The sequence below is a fragment of the Macrobrachium rosenbergii genome, chromosome 7, assembly GCF_040412425.1.
Source record: "Macrobrachium rosenbergii isolate ZJJX-2024 chromosome 7, ASM4041242v1, whole genome shotgun sequence".
NCBI lineage: Eukaryota > Metazoa > Arthropoda > Malacostraca > Decapoda > Palaemonidae > Macrobrachium > Macrobrachium rosenbergii.
Window position 1 is genome coordinate 40,899,790 of NC_089747.1, and position 15,804 is coordinate 40,915,593.

Consider the following 15,804-nt stretch of genomic DNA (forward strand, 5'->3'; position numbering starts at 1 on the left):
TATGTATATGTATGTATGTATACAGTATATATATACAAACAGTGTATATATATATACATATATACATATATCACACACATATATATTATAAAATATGTATGTATGTATCTGTGCATGTATGCATACAATTAAGCCCCGGTCCAGTAGGAAATAAGAAAGAGAGAGAGAGAGAGAGAGAGAGAGAGAGAGAGAGAGAGAGAGAGAGAGAGAGAGAGAGAGAGAGAGAGAGAGAGAAAGCATCATTAGCAACAATATCAAACACACGGGAGCAGCGGCATTTGTTGGAACTAACGAGCTCCAACGAACAAAGAACAAAGGCAGCCTTTGAGTTCTTATCTCTAGAAACTCCTTGTGATTTCCAACCAGATCAGAGGAAGGAGATAAAGAGACGCGGCGGATTGCGGTAATTCGCTGTGAACTTATCAGAAGATAAGGAACATTCCAATTTTGTAAGTTTGGGAAGCATCATTATCGGAAAGGAGAAGAAATGATGAACGCTTTTGATAATTTGCTTGTATTCCGGTTCGTTTATTTATTAATTAATTAGTTTGTTTTTCTGTTAATTGATCTGTTTTTTTCTCCTCTTTCTGTATTTCCCTTTACCTTCTGTTACTTCTTTCGAATGAACACCGTAATGTTCTTTGGAAGGTTGAATTTCAAGGCAGTGACCCCTTTGGTGGTCGGCTGGTTCCATATGAATAGGGTTCATCTTCTGAATAATAATAATAATAATAATAATAATAATAATAATAATAATAATAATAATAATAATAATAATAATAATAATAATAATAATTTACGATGTTTATTTGCATAATTAAAGATATCTCCTGAACAGTTAACGTCGAAAATGCATCCTGGTCCATCACACGATATAAAAAAAATCTCATCCACTTTTCCTAATCACTAGCCCACCTGTCCTTCAAAATATCTACAGACAGACACCATGACCGGATACATCCAAAAATCTAATCCACTTTTCCTTATGATTGCCCCACCTGTCTTCAAAATGACCTAATTTAGATATAAATTCATAAAAAAATAAAATTTTCATCTGATCATAGCGCATTTCTTCACATGAGTTTATCACCATCCATCATTAATTATCTAAGATGTTTTTCGACCATTTAACTCCGACAAATGCAGCCTAACCCATCGCTGGATGCATCCGACAACTCTCATCCACCTTTCCTAATGATTAACCCATTGTCTTCCAAATCTCTACAGCCAGACAGACAGACAGAAAGACAGAAATAAGAAGGACCCTCAAAACTCACCTTGGGGTGTTCCCTGACCGGCACGAGGACCTTGACTGTCACTTTGATGGATTTTTCTTTGGTCACTTCCACTGCTCGCTTTTCTTCGCTGCGTTTGCCGCTCTGGACGCGTTCCAGTTCTGAAAAAAGGAAAGGAAATTAATGATAAAAAAGTTCAAATAAGAAAATGACCTTTATTGACATCCTAACTCGTGTTCGGTTTGAAATAACTTGACGCACATCAATAAATATCAACACTGTATTTTGTATCTGTACAGATTCAGTGGTGTTAATATCATATTTCTCATTATACTGTTGGTTCTCTCTCTCTCTGTCTCTCTCTCTCTCTCTATATCTCTCTATATATATATATATATATATATATATATATATATATATATATTATATGTTTGTGTTTGTATGATATATATATATATATATATATATATATATATATATATATATATATATATATATATATATATATATACATATATTATAATAATAATACACTAATAATAATAATAATAATAATAATAATAATAATAATAATAATAATAATAATAATAATAATGTTCAATTGAAAATAATTCAATACACACAAAAATTTACTGGCGAGAACTTACCAGTCATTTATGGACACAAAATAATTCGATTTCATGGAAATATTAATTAAAAACAACAACAACAATAATAATAATAATAATAATAATAATAATAATAATAATAATAATAATAATAATAATAATAATAATAATAATAATTCAATACACAAAAAAATGAACTGGCGAGACCTTACCAATCATTTATGGACACAGAATAATTGAGTTTCATGGAAATATTAATTAAAAACAAAACTGCTTCATATTGATATACACAGACACGAGTTCAAATTCGTGATATTTCAAGCAAATATATCGAGTAATCAAATTACGGAAGGCATATGCTGGATGGGTGCATTTCGAACGTAATATATTTTAAAAATGAAATGTTTTTCATATGCCTGTGTTGCGAATGTGTTTATATACCACTTTTCTACAAGTGGGAGAATTATCACTTTTAGCAAAGCACTATAATGTTGAAATATCTTGTGACGTAATACGTACGCATATGCATAATGTAGTTCCTTATAATAATAATAATAATAATAATAATAATAATAATAATAATAATAATAATAATAATAATATCTTATATAAGTGGAAGAATTTATCTCTTTTAGCAAAGAGCTACAATATTCTAATATCTTGAGGCGTCACACGCATGTATATGCATAATCCCTAATAATAATAATAATAATAATAATAATAATAATAATAATAATAATAATAATAATAATAATAATAATATCTACATCAACAGATTTTACATCTCCTACATTAGTGAATGTGTTTCATGAATAACATCAGACTGAATTAAGCTTTAGCTAACTAATGTTCCTGAGGAAAAATTCTATCACTTCATCTATATACTATCTATATATGTATATAATTAATATACATATAGGAATATATATATATATATATATATATACATATATATGCTATATATATTCATATATATAATATACAATATATTTATATAATATATATATATATATATACATGTATACATACATACACATATACATACCACACACATACATACATACACATACATACCCACGTAATAATTACAAAGGATCCCTTACCTGTGCAATCGCTCCTTCAAGGTATGCATATAAGCTATATAATTATTTACAGCGTCTGATATTTGGTAAACAAACGACCTCCGTAATTTGCTCCGGAGCTGCAATTAATCTCCTCCGAGATTAGAGCTAGTCCTCTCTTAATTAGAGATGATTAGCCCTGATAATTACCGCCCCCTGAGTAAGTTCGGTAGCCTTGAAGTTTAGTCTGCGAAATGATAATGATATATATATATATATATATATATATATATATATATATATATATATATATATATATATATATATATATATATATATATATATATATTATATATATATATATTTATATATATATATATATATATATATATATATATATATATATATATATATGCATATATAATAAATATATAAATTATAATACTAATACTATCTATAATAAAGACAAAAATATAATAACAGAAAATAAACCGAACATTTGGAATGGAGACTACAGTTTCTTCGGCGCAATCGAGTTTTCTGTACAGCCGCTACAGCGCGTTATCAAGGCCACCGAAAACAGATCTATCTTTCGGTGGTCTCGGTATGATGCTGTATGAGCCGCGGCCCATGGAACTTTAACCACGGCCCGGTGGTGGCCTGGCCTATATCGTTGCCAGAAGCACGGTTATGGCTAAATTTAACCTTCAATAAAATAAAAACTACTTATGATAGAAGGCTGTAATTTGGTATGTCTGATGATTGGAGGGTGGATGATCAACATACCAATTTGCAGCCTTCTAGACTTAGGGCGGACAGAAAAAGTGCGGACGGACGGACAAAGCCGGCACACTAGTTTTCTTTTACGGAAAACTAACAAAAACAACGATTTCAAAAGCAGATACACAAAAGTGAACCTGTAAAAACAAATAATCAAAACAAAACAAAAACAAAAAAATGAAGTCAAGATCGGTTTTCAATAGTCAGACGCAAGAAGGCAACAATTGCTTTATATATTGAATTTATCTCCTGAAATTCCCGGGATGTTATTGGAATGAATCTGCTAATTCAGACGCTGGATAAATTCAGCCTCCGGACACTTGTTGCAGACCGGGTCTATTAACCCCTGTTATTAAATTCCTTCGCTATGGCCACTTCTTCTGCCTTATTATTATTGGAGGGAAATCTTATTATTATTGGAGGGGAAATCGGTTTAAAAATGTATGCGTATTGAGTAAATATTGTTTTATTATATATATATATATATATATATATATATATATATATATATATATATATATATATATATATATATATATATATATATATATATATATATATATATATATATATATATATATATATATATATATATATATATATATATATATAGAGAGAGAGAGAGAGAGAGAGAGAGAGAGATTTATACTACGAAATAAAAAAATATATAAAAAAAAACTAATTTAAACCTTAATCATTCACGCCCACTCCTTCCTTTTTCGCGCGCGCGCGCGCGCGCGCGTCTGTGTACGCGGGCAGGGGAAGGGTAATCTCCAATACGTCATCGCGGGAGGTGCTTATTTCCTCTTTATTTCCAGTCCGGAAATGACCAACGGGCGCTGGAAGATGTCACAAAAATTCCAGAGGGTCGGGTCGTAAGGACGGTATTCCAGGCTTGAATTACCGTAACACGACCCTTAATGCATCTCTGGAAGTCTGTAGGAGACAGTTGAATATCTCCGTTTGGCCGGGCCATTTTTTTTCTTCTTTATTTATTTACTTTTCGCGGATTTCCAGTTTCTAGCGGCGGCCTTTTAGTGCTGCAGCTGCTTTCAGGCTCGCGCGCAGGCTCCAGCCAGCGGTCTTTTGTTCGCTGGCAGAGAGTAAGAACAGGGTAAAGTAGAAGAGGGGGAAAATGAAAAGATTATGCGTTGCGAAAATGTGCAGACAGCCATAAGGATTAAGCTGTTACTTTACGGATGACGATTCTGGCGAATGGGGTGACAGTGTATGAGAAGAAAGAGAGATAAAGTAGGAAATAGCGAACGAAAAGAAAGCAGAGATGATATAATAATGAAAAAGAAAAATCTAAATATAAAATTCAGAAGATACATAACAGGAAATGAGAAGGGTAAGAAATGACATTACGAGGCAAGAGTCAAAACTAATTATTTTACGATGGTAAATAAAACAAATAAAAAAATAAAAAAAGAGGATTTATTAATGATAGCAAAAAAAATTGCAAAAAGGTTTCTGAGAGCAAAATATGAACAATAAATTAAAAATATTAAGAAAAAATAATTCAGAGGAAGAAATAACAAGTTTACGTGATGCACCGGGAAAAGGAAAAAGTAAACGAAAAAAAAATTTTCAAAACCAAAAAAAAAAAGAGAAAAAATTTCAAGCGACGACCGTTAAAAGAGAAAAAGACAAAAGAGATAACAGTAAAAGATAAAAATAGAATATATGTTAGTATCAACTACAAGAAAAAAAAAACATTCAGAAAAAGCAAAGAAGGAGTTATATAAAATAATCCAGGAATGGTATCCATTACCTTGTACCTGAATAATTCAAGGTACCTGGTCCCGAATGTACTATACATGAATTGCCCCTATGTTCCGTGGTTGAATGGCCCCATTGGGATAGTTTAAAGGCAATATACGATTGTATGTGAAGACCTTTTCAAGTATACACACACACACATAATATATATATATATATATATATATATATATATATATATATATATATATATATATATATATATATATATATATATGTTTCTTGATATATCTAGACAACAACTACACGCTTCTATCTTTTAAAATTTCCATATGATGTTTCATTTCGCTTGAAAGACCCTGGTGTCATGAGTTCAGAACATATCAGTGAGAATTAGAATCAACGCACGTCACTCTACAAACTCAAAGATATTGTGAGCATATTCAGATCTGTCAATCAATCGTTATCTCTTTGGTATTCTGTAATAATAATAATAATAATAATAATAATAATAATAATAATAATAATAAAAAATAATAATAATAATAAATACTCATTCATTTTCATTGCTAAATAAATTTGTTTCTCCCATAATAATAATAATAATAATAATAATAATAATAATAATAATAATAATAATAATAATAACTATTTTCAACATTATTATTATTATTATTTTAATTACATGTCACCTAAAGAATGCGAAAATTGTGAATTCTTATATTGGTTCATAATACTGATTATAATGGAAAAATATCTATATGTACACAAATACTTAAGTAATCAATTAACATGTGCAAAAAAATCCACGAATTAAAAAAAAAAAAACTCCAGGCAGTAGAGCTGGAACAACAATCTTTAATAACAGTTAAATTAACCTGTTAATAACTAAATCGGCGTTAATAACCTCGATGATGTGACGCCAGTTTTAGTAACCATAAATCAACCTTTTAATAACTAAGTTGAAAATCTCCTTACTCCTCCACCTCTTCCTCCTCCTACTCTTCTTCCTCCTCCTCCTCCTCCTTCTCTTCCTCCTCCTCCTCCCCTCATCTCCCAACTCCTCTTCCTCCTCCTCCTACTCTTCTTCCTCCTCCTCATCCTACCCTTCTTTCTCCTCCTCCTTCTCTTCGTCATCCTCCTCCTGCTTCTCCCCCTCTTCACCTCAGCATTTGTCTCCCAACTCCTCCTCCTCCTCCTCCTACTCTTCTTCCTCCTCCTCCTCCTCCTCCTCCTACCCTTCTTTCTCCTCCTCCTTCTCTTCGTCATCCTCCTCCTGCTTCTCCCCCTCTTCACCTCAGCATTTGTCTCCCCTCCTCCTCCTCCTCCTCCTCTCTTCTTCTTCCTTCTCCTCTTCCCCAGCGTTTGTCTCTCAACTCCTTCCCCTCCTCCTCTCCTCTTCCTCCACCTCTTTCTCCTCCTCCTTTTCCTCTTCTTCCTCCTCCTCCTCCTTTTCCTCCTGCTCCCTTTCCTCCTTCTCTTTCTCCTCCTTTTCCTCTTCTTCCTCCTCCTCCTCCTTTTCCTCCTGCTCCCTTTCCTCCTCCTCTTCGTCATCCACCTCCCCCTCCTCTTCGTCATCCACCTCCTCCTCCTCTTCTTCATCCACCTCCTCCTCCTCTTCTCCTTTCTTCTCCTCTTCCTCCCTTTGTCCTCCTGCCCTCCCCTCCCTCCTCCTCCTCCTCTTCTTCTTCCTCCTGCTCCTCCTCCTCCCTTTCCTCCCCTTCCTCTTCTTCCTCCTCCTCTTCCTCAGGATTTGTCTCCCAACTCCTCCTCCTCCTCCTTTTCCTCCTGCTCCTCTTCCTCCCCTTCCTCCACCTCTCTTCTTCCTTCTGCTCTTCCACCTCCTTCTCCCTCTCCTCCTCCCCTTCTTCCTCCTCCTCTTCCTCAGGAAGTCTCCCAACTCCTCCTCCTCCTCCTTTTCCTCCTGCCACTTTCCTCCCTCATCATCCACCTCATTTCTTCTTCTTACAACGACGCCTTTTCCCTCTCTTCCTCCTCCCCTTAATCCTCCTCGTCCTCAGCATTTGTCTCTCAACTCCTTCTCCTCCTCCTCCCTTTCCTCCTGCTCCTCTTCCTCCCCTTCCTCCTCCTCTCTTCTTCCTTCTGCTCTTCCTCCTCCTCCTCCTCCTCCTGCTAAGCCATTCTGAGGTGCAGGAAGGAGGGAGGGCGCGTATGCTAATAAAAAAGGAGCCACTTTACGACTCATCATCATCCTTATGACGTCTTCTTACAACGACGCCATTTTATGGTCTTCGGGCAGTTAATCGCGCGCCACGCTTTTATTCGTCTTTTATTCTCGGGTTTCTGTTTCTTCCTCCTCCTCCTCCTCCTCCTCCTTCTTTCCTCTTCCTTCCTTCGTTCCCCCTACATACGGAGGGACCCATCCCATTCTATCACCCTCCCACTACACTTACTTTCACTACAGGTTCAAGAGATTTTCTACCTTTTTATTCTCGGCTCTCTTTCTTCCTCCTCATCCTCCTTCTTTCCTCTTCCTTCCTTCCTTTCTCCTACCTTGTTCCCCTTCCATACAGAGGAACCCATCACATTCTATCCCTCTCCCACTACACTTACTTTCACTACAGTTTCAAGTGGTTCTCTACATCCCCCTTCATCACTAAGCTTAGGCTTAGATGTCGCATATACAAGCCTGGTTCTGTTACGTTCCTATCCTTTCCTTCCTTCCATTCTCTTATTCCTTTCCGTATATCCGTCGAGCCTGGGCTACAAAAGGGCATCATCAGATAGCCAGCCCCGTCGCCCTCTGCGCAATAAAAACGGACCCAAGAAGACCTCCTCTCTAACTAGCCAAATGATCCCCTCACACTCGGCCCCTAATTATACTTCGATTTTTCTTTTTTTTTCGTTTAGTTTGATTTTGTTCTCTTCCACAGGTACTATAATTATAGGTGCGTGTTATCTGCTGGTCTAGAGTATGAGCTCGTGCTGGCATAAGGCCAGATAAGTCTAGAACAACAAAAACAACAACAATGACATGAACACCATTACGACAACGAGACTCGCTTATAAAAATAAATAAATGAATATAAATATAAATAAATATATAAATAGATAAATTAATGAATAAATAAAGAACTATAGGACCTCTTTCTTAAATAAAAAATAAAGAAATCTGGAACTTCTTAAATAAAACAAATAAAAAATAGAACTCTAAAACCTCTTTCCTTCTACCTGAGAGAGAGAGAGAGAGAGAGAGAGAGAGAGAGAGAGAGAGAGAGAGAGAGAGAGAGCTCTTAAATAAAAAAAATTCAAGAACTCTAGCATCTCTTTCTTAAATAAAACTAAAAAAATAAAACTCTACGACCTCTTTGAGAGAGAGAGAGAGAGAGAGAGAGAGAGAGAGAGAGAGAGAGAGAGAGAGAGAGAGAGAGAGAGAGAGTTCAAACAATATCTCTCCCATTCCTAAGAGATCATTCTATTCATAGCTCCTTCCAGCCATTGTGTGTTGTGGAGGTCTTTCTGTTCAGTGCTTGCATGCAGTAGTGCGTGCGGATTCTCTTCTTACAATGGAGTGGGGAGAGGGATTTCAGTTTCAGTTGCTCAAGGCGGAAGGTGCTCTCTCTCTCTCTCTCTCTCTCTCTCCTGCTTTATTCATTCATACACAAACATAACCCATACTCATTCATATTTATTGTAAACATATATATCAGTCAAGGCAAACAGGTGCCCCTATCCTGTTCTCTCTCTCTCTCTCTCTCTCTCTCTCTCTCTCTCTTTCAGGTAGAGGAAAGAGTTCTGATAGTTTCATTTTTTATTGTTTGTAAGAAAGAGATTGTCCAGCTCTTGAATTTTTACTTAAGAAATAGGTCTCTCTCTCTCTCTCTCTCTCTCTCTCTCTCTCTCTCTCTCTTGCTTTAATCATTCATTCACAAACAAACCCAAACTCATTCATATTTATTGTAAACATATATATTAGTCAAGGGAAAAGGTGCTCCTATCCTCTCTCTCTCTCTCTCTCTCTCTCTCTCTCTCTCTCTCTCTCTCTCTCTCTCTCTCTCTCTCGGGTAGAAGAAAGAGTTCTTTGAGTTTTATTTTTTATTGTTTTTAAGAAAGAGATTCTCGAGTTCTTGATTTTTTTTTATTTAAAAAATAAGAAATAGCTCTCTCTCTCTCTCTCTCTCTCTCTCTCTTCTGCTCTGTTCTTTGTTTGTTCATTCATGCAAACATAATCCATAATTCATATTTATTGCAAATATATATATATATATATATATATAGGATCCTATCCTTATATATATATATCTCTCTCTCTCTAAAAGAACTCCCTCTCTCTCTCTCTCTCTCTTCTTTTTTTTGTTTATGCACAAACATAATCCATATTTATTCATATTTACTGCAGATATGCATAAAGATATTTGTCACTCTCCCTCTCTCTCTCTCAATTCATGCATAAACTCAGTTAATTCATATTAAAAATAAAACCACATGTGCAAACCTAACCCCAATAATAATAATAAATAAAAATAATACAGAGACCGTGATAATAATAATAATAATAATAATAATAATAATAATAATAATAATAATAATAATAATAACAACACTATAAATGATGATGTATAAATTCGTGCCTGAATGCATTATATGCGAAGTCTGCGTGACTGGCAAGCATTAATCTCCCTAATATCTCTTTCCCTTAATGCTACAACGCTGTAATATTATTATTATTCTTTTTTTTTTTTTTGTACTGTAACCTTACTTTAGGTTACAAGCTTTCTTTTTCATGAATTTCCATCTTTCTAAACTTCAGTCCATAAAGTTTAACTTTATCGTAGATTGGTTTAGTCACACATATGTGGCAAAATGTTTTATGTGGCTTGACTGAACTCTCATACAGAATTTACTTTAATACACAAAATGACAAATTTGGTGAAAACTAGCCCAGTAAAGATTGGATGTCAAACACTGCAGTAAAATCTATAGAATTATCCAAGAAATATTCTCTTTGGAAATACTAAAGCAAATGATGACTATTGATGAATCTGAATTCTCATACAAAATTTGCCTGATACACAAAATACCAAATTTGGTGAAAACTAACTCAGTCAAGATTGGATGTCAAAACTGCAGTAAAATCTACAGAATCATCCAAGAAGTATTTTATTTGGAAACACTAAACCAAATGATGACTATTGATGAATCTGATTCTCATACAAAATTTGCGTAATGAACAAAACGACAAATTTGGCGAAAACAGCCAGCGAAGATTTGATGCGAGGAATCTGAAGTAATATTCACTGAGTCACTCAAGAAATATTTCCTTTAGAAACAATCAAGCAAAAAATGCATGCTGATGAACATGCACTGCTTAATATCTGACGATTATTGTTCTCCAATTACCAATTACTCTTCTCATCCTCAAAGCTAAACCTCGGGAGATGATTGACGTCTAACTTCTTGTTTATTATCCAGTGTAACTCCTGTTTCGGCTATTAACTCAACGCTGTCATCTGGGCTACACTTAGTACACTAGTTCGACAATGAAGTTGCAACTCCTTGTCGCACAAGTTTAATTTGGCCTTATGCCAGCATCAGCTCTTGACAAAGTTATAAGAGTACGATCTATGAAAATATGACAGGCTTGCAGTACAAAAATTATAAATTAAAAACAAGGATTCAAGCAAATGGTCAAAACTCACATAATAATTTATTAATGCATGATATACACTACGGTACACTATATTTTGTTTGGTTGTATACAGTACATGATGTATATAAATTATATACATATATATAAAGTGAAACATATATCTATGTTTTTTTATAAATAATTCTTTATTGGTGTATATAAAATGTAATCTTGTTCTGATACTCTGGGTGCGAGTTCGAATCCTGCTATCGGACATCAGAGTTGCTTCATATTTCTTGCACTTGGATCTAAGGCTTTGTAGTGACAAGCGCATCCAAAAAGTGTGAAGAATTTGGAAAGCTACACACACACACTTATATATATATATATATATATATATATATATATATATATATATATATATATATATATAGAGAGAGAGAGAGAGAGAGAGAGAGAGAGAGAGAGAGAGAGAGAGAGAGAGAACGCAACACTGCTCCTCAACTTTCCTCTGGAAAAGAACAGAAAACAAAATTCGTCCTCTTCACAAAACAACATTTTCATGCTAATTCCTTCTAATTCCATTTACCTGAGCAAAGCCATTGTATGACCCCAAGTGCAGAAAGTTCCTGGAACCTCTCTCTCTCTCTCTCTCTCTCTCTCTCTCTCTCTCTCTGGGAAAATAAGTTCTTCATTGTCTCTCCTTTTCCTTCATGAATGAATGTGAGGTAATTCTGTAGTTGATACGTAAATAAATTCTCTCTCTCTCTCTTTTATATAAGGTAATTCTGTAGTTGATACATAAATTCAGTCTCTCTCTCTCTCTATGTAAGGTAATTCTGTAGTTGATATGTACATAAATATTCTCTCTCTCTCTCTAATTAAAGTAATTCTGTAGTAAGTACATAAATAAATTTTCAATAAATAAATTCAGTCTCTCTCTCTCTCTCTCTCTCTCTCTCTCTCTCTCCAGGAAAAATCAGTTCCTCTTTTTCTCTCTCCCTTCCTTCAGGTAATCCTGTAGCTAATATATAAATAAATTGAAATAGTGGTAGAATTGGGTTTACTATAAATAAGGAAATAAATAAAAAAATTAGCGATAAATTTTTACGTAAATACAAGCAATTTTCCTCAAGCTTTGGAATTTTCGTCCTATTTCTGTTCTCCCTGTTTCCCAGAATTTTCTCTTTATCGAAGAACGAATTCATCGCTCCCTTCCTATCTACTGATTTATCGATGTTTGTCTATTTTTATCAGTCTCTCTTGGTGTACAAGATTTCATATTACCTTAGTTGCGAATGGAATGTATATTTTTAATAACAATGTAAATAGGATAATAATAATAATAATAATAATAATAATAATAATAATAATAATAATAATAATAATAATAATAATAATAACTGCTAAGAAATTCACAATCTCGTGAAAAACAGTTTGTAGTAAACTGTATTATTGTATAACTGCTTTTGTCTTTTACACAGCAATACAGTTTACAAATTAATTGTGGATTTTTGTTACACAAAAGATAAAATAATAATAATAATAATAATAATAATAATAATAATAATATTTCTCCATCCTTCTACAACTAATCACTCCCTGCGAATCGAATTCCATTGTGCCTTCCAGAGAGACCTACATGCGGTATACCATCGCCAGCAGAATTAATTGCGACGCCAGATTAATAATAAAACACAAATCACGGCCCCCCTCGAGGACGTATCTGCAACGTGGCTGATGACACACACACTCAATACGGAATGCGGCAATGCATCAGCTTGCAAAGACGCACCGAGGGCATTTCTGTCCTGCGTTTGAACACGCGAGGGTCTGTCTTGTTAGAGAGAGAGAGAGAGAGAGAGAGAGAGAGAGAGAGAGAGAGAGAGAGAGAGAGAGAGAGAGAGAGAAGATGGCCACTGAGAGCGGTTGTAATTCCCCCCCACCTCGAAATCTTCTGATTTATACCCACTTCTATATATCACATGGACGCTGAACCAAACACGGCGCTAAATCACTACCCGAACATCTCTGCTGCAGTTCCGCTGATGTTACGCAACGCCGTTAGCCTGAACAGTAACATCGCAGTAACATCATGAGAATATACGGTAATTATTATTATTATTATTATTATATTATTATTATTATTATTAATTTTCAGAAGATGAACTCTATTCATATGGAACAAGCCAACCCAAAGGGCCACTGACTTGAAATTTAAACTTCCATTATTATTATTATTATTATTATTATTATTATTATTATTATTATTATTATTATTATATTCAGAAGGTGAACCCTATTCATATGGGACAAGCCCACCAAAGGGGCCATTGACTTAAAATCCAAACTTCCAAAGAATATTTTGGTGTTCATTAGGAAGAAGTAAGAGAGAAGTAACGGGAAATACGCAAAGAAGAGATCTCACTTATTAAAAAGAAAAAATAAATTAATAAATTAATAAATAGATATAAAAATGTATTAAAAAACAATGACAAACATGAAATAAAAAACGTGACAATGAATTTCAAATTAATAATTACCAAAAGAGGACAGATTTTTATTGTATTACATTCTCAAAATATCATCTAAATAAATAAAAAACATTAATTTTCATTGACCTGATTCGTAATTCATAAATAAATTAATAATTATAATAAATAATCAATAATTTTATCTTAATTTTTTTTTTTTTTTTAAGATATTATTTGGGAGTAAGAAGGTCATAAAAAAAGCAAGCTATGGCATTTCCCATCTGCTTCTGTATTCCAGTCTCTCATGATTTCCCTTCTTTCAAGAGGCGTATATACGGTATCTGAGGCACGGTCTCTCTCTCTCTCTCTCTTTCTGTAAACACTTGCTCATCGGGTCATTTCTTCAGTGAGTATAATGAATCTGTGCTCTCTCTCTCTCTCTCTCTCTCTCTATAAACTCTTGCTCATAGGGTCATTTCTTCAATTAGTATAATTAATAATTAATCTCTCTCTCTCTCTCTCTCTCTCTCTCTCTCTCTCTCTCTCTCTCTCTCTCTCTCTCTCTCTAAGCACTTGCTCATAGGTTCATTTTTTCCTTAAGTATACAGTAATTATTATACAGTACTTATCGAATGCTAGCTATCATCGTCGTGAAATGGAGAATTGAAAATTACAGTTATTTCTTGATAATTTTTCTCCTTTTCAATTACATCAAAACAATGCGATGGATGGGAATGAAAAAAAAAAAGTTCTGCAAACAACTAGAAAGTTTTTTTTTTATACCAAACAAAAGGTGCAGGAAAGAAAAGTTCCGTCTATGAATAAGAGAGTTTTGAAGCTCCGAAAAGTTGCAGAGAGAGAAAAAAAAGTAACCAAAAAAAGAGAATGACAAAAGCATTGACGTTAGTTTTTTTATTTCATTTTCTCTTGAACCCAAACAATGAAGGAGAGGATGAAGAAAGGAAGTTGTTTGAAGAAATGAAGTTGTTGTAAAGCAGTGCTGAGCAGTCTTGGCGTTGTTTTTTTTTTTCTTACCCTCACCCCCAAAAAAAACATGTCCCAGAAATCGTTTCCAAAAGTGAAAATTGGATAGAAAGTTGATAAAAAAACTCGTATTGTCATACCTTTCTCCCTCTAACCAGAATGATGAAAAAATATAAAAATAATTACACTTAAAGGAGGACAGTTATTCTTCCTTCTCCTACCCAAAGAGAAACCCATAAAAAAACACTGCTACGACAAGAGAGCTCAGGATGTTTATCCTAGTTTTTTTTTTTTTTTGGGGGAGAAGGAGTTCTCTAAACCCAAAGACGTGAAAGCACATAGAGAGGAACAAAAGGTAATTAAAAATAAAGAAAGCTCGTGAAAACCTTTCCTCTACTTTCTCTCTAAATCTAAAAATGTGGGGAAAAAAAATTCAACAAAACTGCCCTAAAATGGAACATTCAACAAAACTGCCCTAAAATGGAAGACTGTGGTATCTACAAAAATACAAAACTGAGAAAAATGGTAGATACTCCCTTGCCTTACTACTGATTTTGCAGATACTGCAAATGGGACCCCCTAAATAAAGCACTGAAGAATCATTCTGAAATTACAGAACTTGTGTATTAGTTTTTCACGGGCCCAACAGGTGGCATATCCCAATTTCGAAAAATTTGCAAACTCTGCAGTTTTCCATTTTTGGGCAGAAAAACAGACCAGGAAACAACATACGACCTTGCACTACACCTTTCCTCTGACCTTGGAGATGTGATAAAAAGCAATTCAAAGCAGTCTTAAAAGTGACAGTGAACTCCTTCCTCTAAATCTGAAATTGTGTAAAAAAAAAAGTCTTAGGAATGAAAAGTCTTGAAAGGACGTAAAGTCTTAAGGAACATAAAATCTTAGAAAACGTAAAGTCTTAAGGAATATAAAGTCTTAAGGAACGTAAAGTCCTAAAGGAACGTAAAGTCTTAAAGGAACGTTAGGCCTTAAGGAACATAAAGTCTTAAGGAATGTAAAGTCCTAAAGGAACGTAAAATCTTAAAGGAACGGTAAGTCTTAAGGAACATAAAGTCTTAAGGAACGTAAAGTCCTAAAGGAACGTAAAGTCTTAGAAGAACGTCAAGTCTTAAAGGAACATAAAGTCTTCAGGAACGTCAAGTCTTAAGGAACGTCAGTCTTAAAGAACGTAAAGTCTTAAGGAACATGAATTGTCAATGAACGTAGTCTTAAAGGAACGTCAAGTCTTAAAGGAATGTCAAGTCTCAAAGGAACATAAAGTCTTGAGGAACGTAAAACCTTAAAGGAACGTAAAGTCTTAAGAAACATAAAGTCTTAAAGGAATGTCAA

The 15,804-nt window shown here is 34.2% G+C and overlaps 2 protein-coding genes across 2 annotated transcripts in view; one reads left to right on the plus strand and one right to left on the minus strand.

The window, feature by feature from the left end:
• LOC136840408 (KH domain-containing, RNA-binding, signal transduction-associated protein 2-like) overlaps positions 1 to 1,889 on the minus strand; it is an 85,144-nt gene extending 83,255 nt beyond the window's left edge. The window contains exons 1-2 of the mRNA XM_067107087.1: positions 1,883 to 1,889; positions 1,278 to 1,396 (exon numbers count right to left, since the gene is read on the minus strand). Of these exons, the coding sequence (XP_066963188.1) occupies positions 1,278 to 1,396; positions 1,883 to 1,889 (126 nt within the window). The remainder of the gene's footprint in view (positions 1 to 1,277; positions 1,397 to 1,882) is intronic.
• A 3,137-nt stretch (positions 1,890 to 5,026) lies between these two features.
• Positions 5,027 to 7,553, plus strand: LOC136840409 (uncharacterized). The gene is made up of 3 exons (XM_067107089.1): positions 5,027 to 5,035; positions 6,576 to 6,712; positions 7,157 to 7,553. Exons 1-3 carry the CDS (start codon positions 5,027 to 5,029, stop codon positions 7,551 to 7,553), a joined length of 543 nt encoding a protein of 180 aa, XP_066963190.1.
• The last annotated feature ends 8,251 nt before the right edge of the window (positions 7,554 to 15,804 follow it).